The sequence below is a fragment of the Bactrocera tryoni genome, chromosome 5 (assembly GCF_016617805.1).
Source record: "Bactrocera tryoni isolate S06 chromosome 5, CSIRO_BtryS06_freeze2, whole genome shotgun sequence".
In the NCBI taxonomy this organism is placed as follows: domain Eukaryota; kingdom Metazoa; phylum Arthropoda; class Insecta; order Diptera; family Tephritidae; genus Bactrocera; species Bactrocera tryoni.
This window is the reverse complement of record NC_052503.1, coordinates 71843609-71858037: the sequence shown is the minus strand read 5'-3', so window position 1 is coordinate 71858037 and position 14429 is coordinate 71843609. Positions and strand designations below refer to the sequence as shown.

At 37.7% G+C, this 14429-nt stretch overlaps 5 protein-coding genes and 1 long non-coding RNA gene across 7 annotated transcripts; 5 read left to right on the top strand and 1 right to left on the bottom strand.

The window, feature by feature from the left end:
- Window positions 1-844: 844 nt before the first annotated feature.
- LOC120776860 lies at window positions 845-1741 on the top strand. Its single transcript, XR_005705465.1, has 2 exons — window positions 845-1056; window positions 1207-1741. It is a non-coding gene; the product is annotated as an uncharacterized LOC120776860 (long non-coding RNA).
- A 41-nt stretch (window positions 1742-1782) lies between these two features.
- On the bottom strand, window positions 1783-4655 carry LOC120776856 (peroxisomal biogenesis factor 3). 2 transcript variants are annotated; one of them, XM_040107902.1, is made up of 4 exons: window positions 4554-4622; window positions 3708-3719; window positions 3546-3626; window positions 1783-3354 (listed from the first exon to the last, which is right to left on the bottom strand). In XM_040107902.1, the coding sequence occupies exon 4, from the start codon at window positions 3282-3284 to the stop codon at window positions 2154-2156; it is 1131 nt and encodes a 376-aa protein (XP_039963836.1). In that variant the 5' UTR covers window positions 3285-3354; window positions 3546-3626; window positions 3708-3719; window positions 4554-4622; the 3' UTR covers window positions 1783-2153. The 2 variants fall into 2 exon arrangements, with proteins under 2 accessions (XP_039963836.1, XP_039963835.1); XM_040107901.1 differs by lacking the exon at window positions 3708-3719 and having other exon boundaries at window positions 4554-4655.
- A 170-nt stretch (window positions 4656-4825) lies between these two features.
- LOC120776858 (pyroglutamyl-peptidase 1) lies at window positions 4826-5920 on the top strand. The gene is made up of 2 exons (XM_040107904.1): window positions 4826-5213; window positions 5271-5920. Exons 1-2 carry the CDS (start codon window positions 4968-4970, stop codon window positions 5760-5762), a joined length of 738 nt encoding a protein of 245 aa, XP_039963838.1. The 5' UTR covers window positions 4826-4967; the 3' UTR covers window positions 5763-5920.
- Window positions 5921-6165: 245 nt separating this feature from the next.
- On the top strand, window positions 6166-7524 carry LOC120776857 (nitric oxide synthase-interacting protein homolog). The gene is made up of 3 exons (XM_040107903.1): window positions 6166-7005; window positions 7067-7175; window positions 7244-7524. Exons 1-3 carry the CDS (start codon window positions 6269-6271, stop codon window positions 7313-7315), a joined length of 918 nt encoding a protein of 305 aa, XP_039963837.1. The 5' UTR covers window positions 6166-6268; the 3' UTR covers window positions 7316-7524.
- Window positions 7525-7813: 289 nt separating this feature from the next.
- Window positions 7814-8447, top strand: LOC120778409 (probable chitinase 10). The gene has a single exon (XM_040110192.1). It carries the CDS (start codon window positions 7878-7880, stop codon window positions 8445-8447), a length of 570 nt encoding a protein of 189 aa, XP_039966126.1. The 5' UTR covers window positions 7814-7877.
- A 2535-nt stretch (window positions 8448-10982) lies between these two features.
- Window positions 10983-11947, top strand: LOC120778583. The gene has a single exon (XM_040110450.1). The coding sequence runs from the start codon at window positions 11096-11098 to the stop codon at window positions 11786-11788; it is 693 nt and encodes a 230-aa protein (XP_039966384.1). The 5' UTR covers window positions 10983-11095; the 3' UTR covers window positions 11789-11947.
- Window positions 11948-14429: the final 2482 nt, after the last annotated feature.

Genomic DNA, 14429 nt, shown 5'->3' with positions numbered 1-14429 from the left:
TATTGCTTGTTTGCTTGCTGCCTTTCAACACTGCGCCACCCTGCCAACCCACTGTAGCGGCAAAAACAACCATTCAGCGATATCAGCTGCTGCAGCGCGCTTTTGGGCGCACATACAACCCCTTCATGTTTAGAGGCATAAGTGGTTGTGTGTGCTGTGTGCTATGTGTTGTCTGTGCTGATGTCCTTTTTCGTTTGTGTTTTGTTTTGCGAGAGACAGAGCGGCGTCGTCGCTGTTGTCTTCGAAGTCTCTTAGTCGCCACTGTTTTTTTCTGTTCCGAGTTGTTGATATTCATTTTTTTATGCAGTTAGGCGTGTTTTGGTAGTACAACACAAGGGTTTGACTATGATTAAAACTAAAAAAAAATTAAATTAAAAAAATTATATTAAAATTTACTAAGTTTTTTAACAATATTTTATTAAATATAATTTGAATTATTTAATATTTTTAAAAATATTTAGACTTTAGTACACATACACAATATGGATATCGATTGGGTCCATATAACCGTAAAAAAAACCGATCAAGACAGTCGAGTCTAAGTTACCGAAATGGACTAGGATTTTTATCCGGCCAAGGGCAGTTAACTCGGCAAAATTCCGCGAAATGTTTTATACCGCTACAACACCAAAAACAAAGTTAATAATTCAGGAATGTTTTATATCGCTACAACAACAAAAACAAAATTAATAATTCGGGAATGTTTCTACCGTTACAACAACAACAACAACATTCATAATTTTTCAGTATTTTTAAAAATAAAGTAAAAAATAATAATTAGAACTTCTCCACTACCTCCACATTAATAGCATAGTTTTCGGCGCAAATAGAAAGCCCTGGTTGTTTGAAACTCTTTCGTTCAGCTGTTGCCGTATCAAAATGTCTGCAAACAAGCATAAAGATTGTGTGCGTTCCAACGACAATCGGTTCGAAGTAACCTGAACGGACAAGGATTTTTACCCAACCAAGGACTCTCAACTCGGCACCAGGCCTCGAAATTACTTAAGGAATGTTTTCTGGCGCTACAACAACAACAATATTGTTATTTTGTATTCTGTAAGGCTCTATGGATCTGTTCACATGACAATCGGGTCTACATAATCAGAACAAACACGGATTTTTAGTATTCTTTTATTACTTAAGCAACATTTTCTGCCACTACAACAACAATGACATTGTAATTTTGTATTTTATATGGCTCTATAGGTCTGTTCTGATTACCTATCGCTGTGGGAACACTTTCATTGAGGCGGAACAATATGCCCACGATAGTCGGGTCTATATAAACAGAACAAACACGGATTTTTAGCCGGTCACGAACTGTCTGCAACAGCAGTTGTCAATATTACTTCATTTCTTTAGGTGCTTATTACAGCTACTGCATACATATTCCGAAAAACCAAATACTACACAATTACATGGTGTTGCATAAAATCTATAATTAACCTGAAAGTATGTTATACTTTCGAAGAAACTACCAAACCATTTCCGTTCCTAAAAGTCGCCCCTGTTACCAATAAAAGACGTGTCAGCAAGTGATTTTATAAATTACAAGTTTAAATATATTTCCCAGTCACAAGAATACGCCATTACATACATACGTACATGTATTGATTTATATAATACATTTTAAAATTATTGATAGCGCCAAATATTAAGTTACACAATATGTAATACACATCCGTTAAAAAAATTATAGCAATAAATAAATTATCATGGAAAGTTCCTTCTCTCGATTCTATACATATGTGGTTGTTTTTTGGAATGAATGATTTTTCATAAAAAATGGGCAGCTATTTTTTACAATTCACTGAATGACAGCCTATTTCGTTTAATGTCACTGAAAATTTGAGTACATATAATTTTACAAACTATTTTTGCCCTAATACCATTTTCAATGCAACTGCGCTGGTGAATTTATAAAATTCTACTGCGGTCTAACTAGTCTTCACAAGATTTTCTTGTTATCTTGCCTACTGCTGTTTTGTTTTGGCGTCTTTAAAAGCTAGTTTTAAAGTTACAAGCTTTTGTAGGTACATTTTTGCTATTGCAAACAAAATATTTAAAAATTTAAATTTTCTTCAAACAGTCAAAAATAGGTTTGCGCTTCAGAGGCAACCTATTTATTGTATTACATTTGACAATAAACATATTTATGTGGAGCTAAACGTTTCATACACATTCGCACCAAATACTTTGCTCTTCTCATCAACCATATAAAATGTGATCAGCGAGGTCGCCAAATTCTGTGGACGTGATTTTTCATCGAATCCTTGCGACGTTAAGCCACTTACAATCGGTATAAGTTTAGCTAAAGCCATTTCCACGCTGTTTATGCTGAGTACACTATTCGAGGTTGCCACGTCGCCACCATCGCCCTTTTGCGTGGTTTTATTTTCTTCGTTTGCTGTAGCCTTTTGCGCTTGCGTTAATGTATCGCCAATACTTTCTGCGATGGCATCTACCGTCAGGGAAAAGCCTCGACAGATACTGTTCGAGCAAACACTTGCGGCATCGTCGCTCTCCAGCAAGTCTAACGTTTCATTGTACATTTTTTGCAGCAGTGGTCCCACTGTATTATATTCTGGCACTTGTGGCGGCAATAAGTAAGTCGCCATTTTTGCAATGGGATCGCCTGCATCGCTATTTATGGCCATTTGTAGCGTCCAAAAGAGCTGTTCTATATCTGAAAGACTAAAACGTTTCGACAGCGGCAATGTCTTCATAACAACAAGTACTTTGGCACGTATTATACGTATTAGCTCACTTAAGCCACCATCATGTATGAAGTAACCAATGAGTGAGAGATACTGTTGTTTCAGTTCTTCTAAGATTTGTTTTCGTTCCAACGTGACGTCTTGGTATAGGTAGCCGCCGAGCAAATTCATTTGTACACGCAAGGCAATGACTAACATCGATGAAGCATAAATGAATGTTGTCAGACGCGTGAACGCGACAATCTTCATTTCTTCCCACAATTCTAGTTTATTCGGTGGATTCTGACGAAGTTGATCCAGCAAAGCGTTGGTATTGCATTCACGTATTATGGCTGCATATAATTCGGTGCCCATTCCAATAATTACCTTATTGCAAGTATGTTCTGTTGTTTCAAAATGTTGCATACGCTTTGTCTTTTCGAAAAATTCGCGTGCTTGACGCGTTTGATATTCAATAAGTTTTCGCTGTGCATATTTGATAGCTACATATGTGCCTCCAACTAGCACGCCTGTGACTATAAATTTTCGTCGGTGACGTGTGGCGAAATCACGTAGTCTGCTGAACATTTTTTGTTGTTGTTGAGCGTTAAATCGGTGTTCCGAAAACCCTTCGAATATTCTCCTAAAACTCCTTTTGCTGCAATGGAAATAAGTGCTTTTATTAAAACAGAAATTCTGAAGTAGTGTACAAAGTGCAATGGATCTAAAGATTTACTTAGTAGTGAAACCTGTTAAGATTAGATTATCTCATACCCTGTTTTAAATTTAAATACACTTATTAGTTATCCACCCATTTTGCACACACCAATCAATACAAATAATACTTACTTTGATTTTATTTAGTTAGTATAGTTTACGATTGTTTTGTTGCCTCCTTCTTTCACTGCCCACACATTTATCGTCTCATTACTAGAAATATTTAATTATTCATATAGTTTATTGATTTGCAGTGATTTATCAACTGCTTGAAGGAACGATATGTGAACATACATACACACAGCACTATTTAACGACAGTCGTTTATAAAAAAAAAAGGGTAAAATTTAGATTAGCATCCCCGGATTTCGGGGATAAAATGGGTGTCACTGGAAAGGTGGCGTTCTCCAGATCACGAAAATATATACATTTAGTTGCCGCTGACTTATAGTTTTTAAGATATTTGCATTTAAAGATGAAAAATTGACAGCTTTTACATTGATAATTTGTATATTGTGAGTAACTTTTTCACTTATATTATGCACTTTTCACGTACTAGCACTTCACTCTAACGTTTCTGCATATTAATTTTTTTAATATTTGTTGTAAATAAAGCTTTATTTTAATTATTTTATTTTAGTTACAATTCTCTGCATTTGCACAATAAGAAAAGGGTTGCCATGGTTATTTTTTTTGAAGCGCGGCGCGGAAAAAAAAATAACCATGGCAACCCTTTTCTTATTGTGCAAATGCAGAGAATTGTAACTAAAATAAAATAATTAAAATAAAGCTTTATTTACAACAAATATTAAAAAAATTAATATGCAGAAACGTTAGAGTGAAGTGCTAGTACGTGAAAAGTGCATAATATAAGTGAAAAAGTTACTCACAATATACAAATTATCAATGTAAAAGCTGTCAATTTTTCAACTTTAAATGCAAATATCTTAAAAACTATAAGTCAGCGGCAACTAAATGTATATATTTTCGTGATCTGGAGAACGCCACCTTTCCAGTGACACCCATTTTATCCCCGAAATCCGGGGATGCTAATCTAAATCCCAGCCAAAAAAAAATTATTACTATTAGTTAATGTGTATTATTTTATTAAATATTTTCTTATAAATTTAAATGAATTACCAAAGTACGAAGTCCGAATTTTATTTATTCAGTAGATGGAAACCTGCACGGTGAAATATAGAAATATGTATTACTGTCAAATAAATGGATAGGAATTAAAAAAATGACAACAAAAATCAAATGACATTTCTTCTGACATATCTGCCGAAATGCCAAAAGTCAGAGTTGCACCAAGAGCTTAACCTTTCGTATACTGTTAAACACAATATTGTCGTTTTTTAATACCTTTTTGATACACAACGGTTAAGTATTTTGACAGTTGCAACAAGTGGGGGGTGGATGGTAAATAAAGTTTAATCATATCTAAAGTAGTAAATTAATATAAATTAAGTAAAGAAGGCAATTAAGATTCAACAACCGAATTTGATACATTTTAAAACAGAGGTGAAGATACAACTGAAGGTGTCACACAATATGGCTCAACCTCAAGTAAAGTCGGTAGTTGCTGCGGAGGAAGCTAACAAAAACTTAATTATAGTAACTGGATTTGGACCATTTGTTGGACATGAAGACGTGAATGCCAGTTGGGAAGCTGTACGTCTTTTGCCAGATGAGCTTACTTGGCATGGTCACCATTATAAGCTAGAGAAACTGGAGGTACCTGTTGAGTATGATGCTGTGGACAAAGCCGTCGAAGAAATATGGTCACATAAGCCACAAGTAAGCAGAACTAACGGCCTATTTCTTGCGAGTAACTTATCTTTTTTATTTTAAAAGCTTGTTATTCATTGTGGCGTTCATGGTAGTGCAAGTTGCATTCATGTAGAGAAATTGGCTTATAATCATAAATTCACACGACCGGACTATGCGCGCCAGCGTTTACCAAAGTCTACAGCATGTTTATTGAATTGTAGCACCAATATGAATGATAATCATACCTTACATTGTGGCTTAGATGTGGATAAAATTGTTGAAGTGGTTGCTGCATCATGTGAGTGTACGCCAACTGCTACAGACGAAGCCATACAAAGTAGCGTGAATGTAGAACCAGAAGCATTTACCGTACTTCAAAGTTCAGATGATGTCGGCAATTATTTGTGTGGATACATATATCTAAAATCTCTTGATAGAAATAGGAATCGCACTTTATTCTTACATGTACCACCTATAAATTGTCCATTCACATCAGAAGAGACGAAGGAGGTGGTGTTGCGAATAATTGAAGAATGTATTAGACAAGTTACGGAGAACGAAAAAGTAGATTGTTGAATTATATGAATATTCTTCTTATGCATTTGTGTCTTACGATTTTATCAAGAAGATGAAATTGAAAATGTTTTTGCTTTATATAACGTAACAAAGTATTACAACTAACGAACTAATATGTATGTTTTAACAACTTTATAAAATAACCGTAAATAATATAACAGTTTGATATTTTTTTATGGTTTTGATCGGCCACTTATATTTAAAGTTATCAGCCAGATTACTGTTGTTAGATCTGTTGTAAATCAGTAGTAGTAAAATTTTTTATAAATGTATTTTCTTTAAATAAATGTATAAACAAATAATATGCACATATGTATGTATGTGTATATATTTTTTCGGAGACCTAAATAAATTGGCACCACTTACATTCTTAATCCACACAAAATTTGGCAGCACTAAGCATTGTTTTGTTATTTTCTCATATTCCGTAAAATTTTAATATTAAGAAATCATCAAAAAGTTGAGTGCTAATAAAAACCTGTGAAATACTTAACTTTGCTTAAAACATGACACGACACGCTCGTAATTGCACAGCCGGTGCTGTATATACATATAATGAAAAGCGGCGTGATGCAGCCGAATCAGGCTATGGCACCAAAGCACAACGTCTTGGAAAAGATTCGGTTAAGTCCTTCGATTGTTGTTCTCTAACTTTACAACCTTGTCGTAATCCAGTGATAACGAAAGAAGGATACCTTTTTGACAAGGAAGCCATTTTGCAATATATAATTACAAAGAAAAATGAATACAGTCGTAAATTGAAGGAATTCGAACGTTTACGACGGCTTGAGGAGACGGAAAACGCACAGGAGTTAAATCTTAAACAACAAAAATGCATTGAAAAGTTTGTAAACGCTGGTAAACCAGTCAATGAGTGTGCCAGTGATAAAAAATCGGCTGACGTAATTGCTATAACACCAAGCACCTCTGCGGCTGCAGTAGCTGCGGCCGGTGGCTCCATCTCTAACATGACCAATGGCAATGAAAAGAAGTTGCCTAGTTTCTGGGTGCCCTCCGAGTGTCCAAATGCTGGTGCAGCAAAGGCAAAAAAACCTGATTCAACCATTTATTGTCCCGTCTCCGAGAAACCTTTAAAAGTAAAAGATTTAATAAATGTAAAATTTACACTAATCAAGGATGGTGATAGTAGCCGTTCGCTAATAGCAAAAGAAGCGCGTTACATGTGCCCCGTAACTCACGATGTACTCAGCAATGCTGTACCCTGCGCTGTGTTGCGTCCAACGTGAGTTAAAATTTTGATATATGGGAATAAACATTTATCTTACAAATCTTATATTTTGCAGTGGCGATGTGGTTACAATGGAATGCGTAGAGAAATTAATTAAGAAAGATATGATACATCCTTTGACGAATCAGAAACTATCCGAAAAAGATATTATACCCTTACAGAGAGTGCGTTTGCGTATAATTTCTTCAACAATCAGATTTCTCATGTATATTTTTTTATTCACTATTTATAGGGTGGTACCGGCTATGCTATGACCAATGATAATTTAAACGCCAAGGAAAAGCGACCAATGTTGCAAGTTTAGAGTATTCCTCTTTAAGTTAAGCAATTTAGTTCTTTGTTGGTTTCGATATAAGATTTTGAGTATCTTATGTTATTTTTTAATTAATATTTTAAAAAATTAACTTAAAAAAATTTTGGAATTACTATTTTTTATGTTTAAACATAAATAACTTCAATTGTGAACCTTAACTAATATTACATATTAAAAATAAATATACATACAAGCATTTTTAGGTGCTGATAAAATATCACTTGTTTCTGTTTCTCTTATCTTTGTATCTGGCCTTGACCCAAAATTATTCTGCACAGTTCAATAATTTTATAGGTTCATTGACTGTAATAGGAAACCTAACTATCGGTCAAATTAATTTCAAGATAACAGCATCCATCAATGACAGCTGAAGAGTCAACAAACGATATTGAAAACACTATCTTTTTCAGATGCAGGTGTCAATGGCGACCTTCTACTCATCGAATATAAACGCTTGGCAATGCTACAGAGGCATTAGAAAGCAATCAACTGCTTGTGCGAAAGAAAGTAATTTAATTTTACTAAAAAAAAATATACATACAAAAAATTTAAAATGCGCACAATTTTTGTAAAAATTATATCGGTTTTGACTCTCATCATTAACACTCATGCAGAGTCATACAAGGAGTGCAAAAATGCCGCTGAAGGCACTTTTGTAGCGATTGAGAACAATTGCCTCGCATACATTTATTGCCTGGACGAAGAGTCTTTCACCGATTCATGTCCGGTTGGCACCTATTTCGATGCAGAGCAACAACAATGTTTACTAGATGAAGATGGCACCAAGTGCACAACTTTTATGATTCAGCCTACACAAGCAGCCTTAACACAGCAGTTGTTAACACACACTGAGACTACAGTCACCACGACGACTAGTACGACGACTACTAGTGGCTCGCTGTCGACAAGCACGTTGTCACCACGCCCACAGTGCAAACCAACTATGGATGAGTATTTTCCATATCAGCAGCGCTGTGAGTACTACTATCGCTGCACGCGCGGCTATTTGAGCATATTGCGCTGCAATCTGGGCTACGGCTGGGATTTTCTGCAAGAGAAGTGTATGCCTCTGAAAGAGGCGCAGTGCTTTAAGGCTGTGCGGACGCCTGTTTCTAATTTTTAAATATTTATTTTTCGCTTTAATTTTAAGTGTTTTATTTTTGTGAATAAATGTTATGGCTCAGTATAAAATGTGCATGTGTGTGTAATTCATTCGTTTTCGCTTGAAAGTATGCAAATATTATTATATAGTATTTATGTATATGAAGTTCTGCAATTCTAAACAAAGGATTTATCGACAATTGGTTTTTATCATAGGAACGTACAAAATCGATCTCTTTACGATGTTAGGCGGTATCGTTTGAAATTAAATACTATATTGCCGTAATATTCTTCATAGATGCCCTTCTTACAGCATAAAAGAATATAAAAAGACCTTAAACATGACTGTTCTCACGACAGTCGGGTCTACGTAATCGGAACGGAACCGGATTTTTATCCGGCCAGGACTGTCAACTCGGCAGATTTCTGCGCTACAATAACAAAAACCGATGACCGGTCAGTTTGTATGTCAGCTATATGCTGTAGTAGATCGATCTAACCAATTTCTTCGCAGATTGTATTGTTGGTCTGAGATATAATCCATGCCAAATTTTCTGAAGGTATCTTGTCAAATAAAAAAGTTTCCATATAAGATATAGATTTTGATTAATTCACATCATATCACGGCGCGAGTGTCTCCTTAACAGTGGCCAGGCACAGTGCATGCGTTTCTTAGATAGAGCCAGCTGGCGGCCAAGTGCTCCGAGTGTCACTTTAATATTGGCCAGGCACGGTACCTGCGTTTCTTATATAGAGCCAGCTGGCGGCCAAGTGCTCTGAAGTCCCCGCACGACTGTTAAGTCACATCCCATCACGGCGCGAGTGTCACCTTAACAGTGGCCAGGCACGGTGCATGCGTTTCTTATATAGAGCCAGCTGGCGGCCAAGTGCTCCGAAGTCACAGCACGACTGTTAAATCACATCCCATCACGGCGCGAGTGTCACCTTAACAGTGGCCAGGCACGGTGCATGCGTTTCTTATATAGAGCCAGCTGGCGGCCAAGTGCTCCGAAGTCACAGCACGACTGTTAAATCACATCCCATCACGGCGCGAGTGTCACCTTAACAGTGGCCAGGCACGGTGCCTGCGTTTCTTATATAGAGCCAGCTGGCAGCCAACTGCTCTGAAGTCACCGCACGACTGTTAAATCACATCCCATCACGGCGCGAGTGTCACCTTAACAGTGGCCAGGCACGGTGCATGCGTTTCTTATATAGAGCCAGCTGGCGGCCAAGTGCTCCGAAGTCACAGCACGACTGTTAAATCACATCCCATCACGGCGCGAGTGTCACCTTAACAGTGGCCAGGCACAGTGCCTGCGTTTCTTATATAGAGCCAGCTGGCAGCCAACTGCTCTGAAGTCACCGCACGACTGTTAAATCACATCCCATCACGGCGCGAGTGTCACCTTAACAGTGGCCAGGCACGGTGCATGCGTTTCTTATATAGAGCCAGCTGGCGGCCAAGTGCTCTGAAGTCACCGCACGACTGTTAAATCACATCACATCGCGGCGAGAATGTCACCGGTCAGGCATGGATGTGATATCGGAATTCGCTCGATCAAGCATCTTCAAAGGGACCTGTTTACGGTACTCTTTTTATAAAAAAAGTTCAGCTTTATCGGGACGATTCGAGCAAAAACGCGTTTGATCCCAAAATATCCACCAAAATCATTCAAACGGACTCGCGAGATATGTCGAGCCAACACTTGTCTGACGATTTTTAAGCACCATATCCTTCACTTTTTGCTATTGTCATCAGTTGAAGAGGTCGAAACTCGTCCAGAACAAGGCATATCTTCAACGATTTCTCGACCGCGTCTTTGAAGGATTTGTACCACTCATAGGTTTGTGATTTTGATAAAACAGAATCCTTAAGCCTTTTTCAACATTCGCAACGATTCCGCATAGGAAATTTGGTTAGAAATACAAAATTTGTGACAAATTCTTTGTTCGATATTTTTAGGTCACAGCATTTGAGTATGTTGGTTTTTAGGCTTTAAGCCTGTGCCAAAGCAAGCTATTTTTTTGGAAAAGGCTTTAATTAGCAATACATATACATTAAAAAAAAATTTTCAGCAACAAAACACCAAAAGACAGTAAAATAATTATTGCGATTTCGAGAAATTTATTGCGTCGATTGCGGAAAATATTTTCGAACATTTCTAATAACGGTTATCTAATGCATCAGTGTTAACATCAAAAAACTCTGCACAAATTATGAACAAAATTGTGTGCTTTCCCACCAAAAATATACTAAAGACCTACATAGTTTGCAATAAATAAATATATACATAAAAGCGAAATTAGCTCTGATCGCCTATCAATCGAAAGTTAGCAGCAAAATCAAAATAACGTCGATTCAAGCTACTGACTCAGCAAGGGAAAGCACCGCGGCGAGTGAGTGATACAAAAAGATAAGATGCCGCATAAACGAATCCCTTATCAGCCGGCTGCGTAGATTTTCAATTATCATCTGCAAGCGAAATGCGAAGCAGATCTTAAGTTCGAGACGCTATTTAAAGCGCGCAAATACCATCGAAACGACAGAGCAACCACGACAGGCAGCAAGTTCAAGTGCAGAACAGCAGCTGATTTTTCTAAAGCAAATCAAAACATTTGGGGTTTTCTCTTATTTTGTTTTGCACTCGAGTTTTCTCAACTCATTTCATGAAATCACACAAGATGTGCTCTCAAAATATACACTTTTGCTCAATACAGCTAACCGTTATCACCTGTACGCTATTGGCAACAATGTTGCTGCAACATGCTGCCGCCGCACCCGATTTTGTTTCACACAAAGCTTGTAACGATGCGGCGCCGGGCACTATTGTCGCCAATCCAGGCAATTGCAGTCAATATATCATTTGTAACGGTTTGCGTTCGACGCTAGGCGAATGTGCGGCCAATACATACTTCAATCCGAATGTGTTGTCATGCGACAAAACGTCTGTAGCTTGCAGCGGCAATTACAGCAGCACAGTAGTGACAGCAACAACAACAACAGTGGGCGCTACCGCATACACATCTACAACAGTTAACGCGACGGGGGCGTCGCCTGCATCCACTTTCCTGTTTACTACACGCCGCCCACTCAATACTTATACGCGTCCGCTGTCCAATAACCGCCCCGGCAGTCCATCCTTGACGACGGCGTCAGCGCCAACTTATGGTCGTCCTGTCTGCACCAGCTGGTACGATCAGCAATTCCCGCATCCCAACAACTGCGAGTACTATTTCCATTGTGTTGGCGGCTTTCTCAGTGTGCGTCGTTGCTATTTCGGTTTTGGCTGGGACTTGGATCGCCAGCAGTGTGTGCCCATGCAGCAGGCGAAATGCTTCCGCCCAAGGCTCGTACGTTAGTTGGCCGCTGCGCTGTCTTTGTTTTCTATTCTTTTGTTTTTGACATTTTGTTTAATGCACAAATTTGTTATTTGCTTGTTTTTATTATTATTGCGAAATGTTTTGGTGCATTTCATACATACTAAGAACATTCATTCAGTTGTATGAAAATAGTTTAAGTGTAGCATTAAGTGTTTAAAAATAAAATTATTTATATAAATTAAATTGTTTGTTAAAATAAATTTTAAATTATTCAGATAATTTTTTTTCTAAATAATTATTTTCCATTAGTCTACTTTGTAATGGATTGTAGAACCACATAGTCTGCAATACCATTGATGAGTGAGTCAGGTTACGTTAGGTTAGTTCAAAAGGTCGATACTGTTATATTCGCCAACACGGATCTCACTTGGACATCCTTGTACGCCGGTCCATTTTGGTGCCTAAAACTCTCATAAAATTATCATGAAGACCCTTACAATTATTAAAAAAAAAACACTTTGAGCCTACCACACATTTCGTGAGTGGAATAAAACTCGTATCAGTTTGAGCTATTTTTCCTGATAATGACGAAATTATGACGGCCGAGACGCTTAGCCTCAATCTTGCAAAAACTGGACTATGAGAAGAATGTGCTTGGATATTTTCACCTCAACTTCATCTATACAAATTGAATAATTTGCAAACGATAAGATAGCCCTTACTATGGATGCCTATTGCACAAGCTGAGCAGTGGGAAATCCCACAACTGCGAAGGGATGAACCCTGCTGTGAGCAAGTTTAGTAATTCTCCTGTCTTCCATTCTAGGTCTTCCTCCATACAATTTTGATAAAAAAAAAACTCCTGCAATTACGGTAAGATGAACCTGCGGATCTCCTGCTTTCCCTTCTAGGTCTTCCTCCATAAATGTTCCATAATTTGCTTCCGATATTGCACAATGTCCAGTAAGAGTTCCTACTATTGTGGTAAGATGAACTTTTCGGATATCCTGTATTCCATTCTAGGCCTTTGATAATTTGCGTTCGATACTGGACAATGTCTAGTAATAATTCTATCTCTATCTAATTTTGCGGTACGATGAGCCTGTGGATCGCCTGCGTACTAGTCTGGTAATCGCACAGAAACTGGTTATCGACCACCAACTGCTAAGCACACGCGAGGTCCATAGGTCCAGCGCTAGAACGCAGAACTACCACGGAGATTCAGATAGTTCTCGCACCAATGTAAGTGTTATTGCCTCTTGCGAGCTCCTGAGCTTGGTGAATGAATCACTGCAATTCAAATAGTTCTTCCTTATAAAAATAAAGTGTTAGTTCTATGTAGGTTAGTAGATAAAAGATTTTCTGAGCGTTATGAAAATTCAAATTTAAGTAGTTTATCTCCAATTTGGCGACCTCAAGCAAAATGGTCCTTAAGCTTTCCAAAGAGGCTACTCATTTGTCGTAATCGCCGATTTCGGACTACTATAGCAAATAGCTGTCATACAAACTGATCGGTCGGAATCAAGTGCTTGTATGGAAAACTTTTGCATTCGACAAGGTATCTTCAAGAAATTTGACATGAATTATTGTCTAAGACAATGGTGCTGTTTCCGAAGAAATTGCATTGATCGGATGACTATTAAATATATCTGCCATATAAACTGAATGATCGAAATCAATTTATATATCACTTTCATATATCATAAAAAATATGTGTACTTTTCTTATGGTTTGCAGAATATTAAGTAGTGTTTAAAGATTGCTCATACGCAGTGGCAAACGTTGAATATTTTTTATGCTATGTGATATATAAAATATATGCTTTATTATGCAAGAAAATAATTTTACTTTAAGAAAATTTATTTTTGATTAAATTTCTTATATATTAGAGGCTATATAAAAATATTAAAAATCCTTTACCCTAAATATATACAGAGTTAGACGATATTGTTTTGAAAAACAGCTATTTTTCGCGCCATACGCGCCCCTTTGACACAATTTCCATTGAATTTATAATTTCTGTGCATTTTCATATTTATTATTCCATTGCTGAACATTCCTGCTGCATAATGCGACATCATTTGCATGAAAACTTCTCATAGACAACGGCGATTAGAGGAGTGAAATGCAATTTATAATTTTCGCCGGCATGACTAATGGACAGCGAATACCTTCGAATACACGGCACTGGGTAATAGCAACAACTTACCAGACTAATGGCAAAGAAACAAACAAACGACCACACAACTAATACGGTACACATGAATTGTTCGTGGATAAAGTGCCTGGCAAAGGCTGTGAAATCAAAATAAATCACAACAATAAATTCGTGGCTGGCCAAAAAGTTCAATTCTTCAAAACAAACGTACAGGCATGCAAAGCAACATGTTTACGTACATATGTATGTATATGTATGTGTGTGTAAAGTGAAGTGCCTTGCATTGCGGCTGAATGACGGCGGCGACACTTTTGCTGGCTGCTGCTGGTGTTGCCGCTGTCACCGTCGCAAACTAGTCAGCGAGCCCTGACGGCCCAGTTCCCAGTTGGCCACTTAGCTAGCCGACCGGCCAGCCAGCCAGCCAGCCAGCCAGCCAGCAAAATATATTCGAACATATGTACATAGCCATAGAAGTGTGCGACCAGCCTAGATCGACCGATCAACGCCCTGTCAGCCACCTCC

Coding starts and splice junctions, on each gene's coding strand:
- LOC120776856 (XM_040107901.1), bottom strand. CDS start 3,284: ATGTTCAGCAGACTACGTGATTTCGCCACACGTCACCGACGAAAATTT.
- LOC120776858 (XM_040107904.1), top strand. CDS start 4,968: ATGGCTCAACCTCAAGTAAAGTCGGTAGTTGCTGCGGAGGAAGCTAAC. Junction 5,214..5,270: donor TATGGTCACATAAGCCACAA/GTAAGCAGAACT, acceptor TTATTTTAAAAG/CTTGTTATTCATTGTGGCGT.
- LOC120776857 (XM_040107903.1), top strand. CDS start 6,269: ATGACACGACACGCTCGTAATTGCACAGCCGGTGCTGTATATACATAT. Junction 7,006..7,066: donor TGCGCTGTGTTGCGTCCAAC/GTGAGTTAAAAT, acceptor TATATTTTGCAG/TGGCGATGTGGTTACAATGG. Junction 7,176..7,243: donor ATATTATACCCTTACAGAGA/GTGCGTTTGCGT, acceptor CACTATTTATAG/GGTGGTACCGGCTATGCTAT.
- LOC120778409 (XM_040110192.1), top strand. CDS start 7,878: ATGCGCACAATTTTTGTAAAAATTATATCGGTTTTGACTCTCATCATT.
- LOC120778583 (XM_040110450.1), top strand. CDS start 11,096: ATGAAATCACACAAGATGTGCTCTCAAAATATACACTTTTGCTCAATA.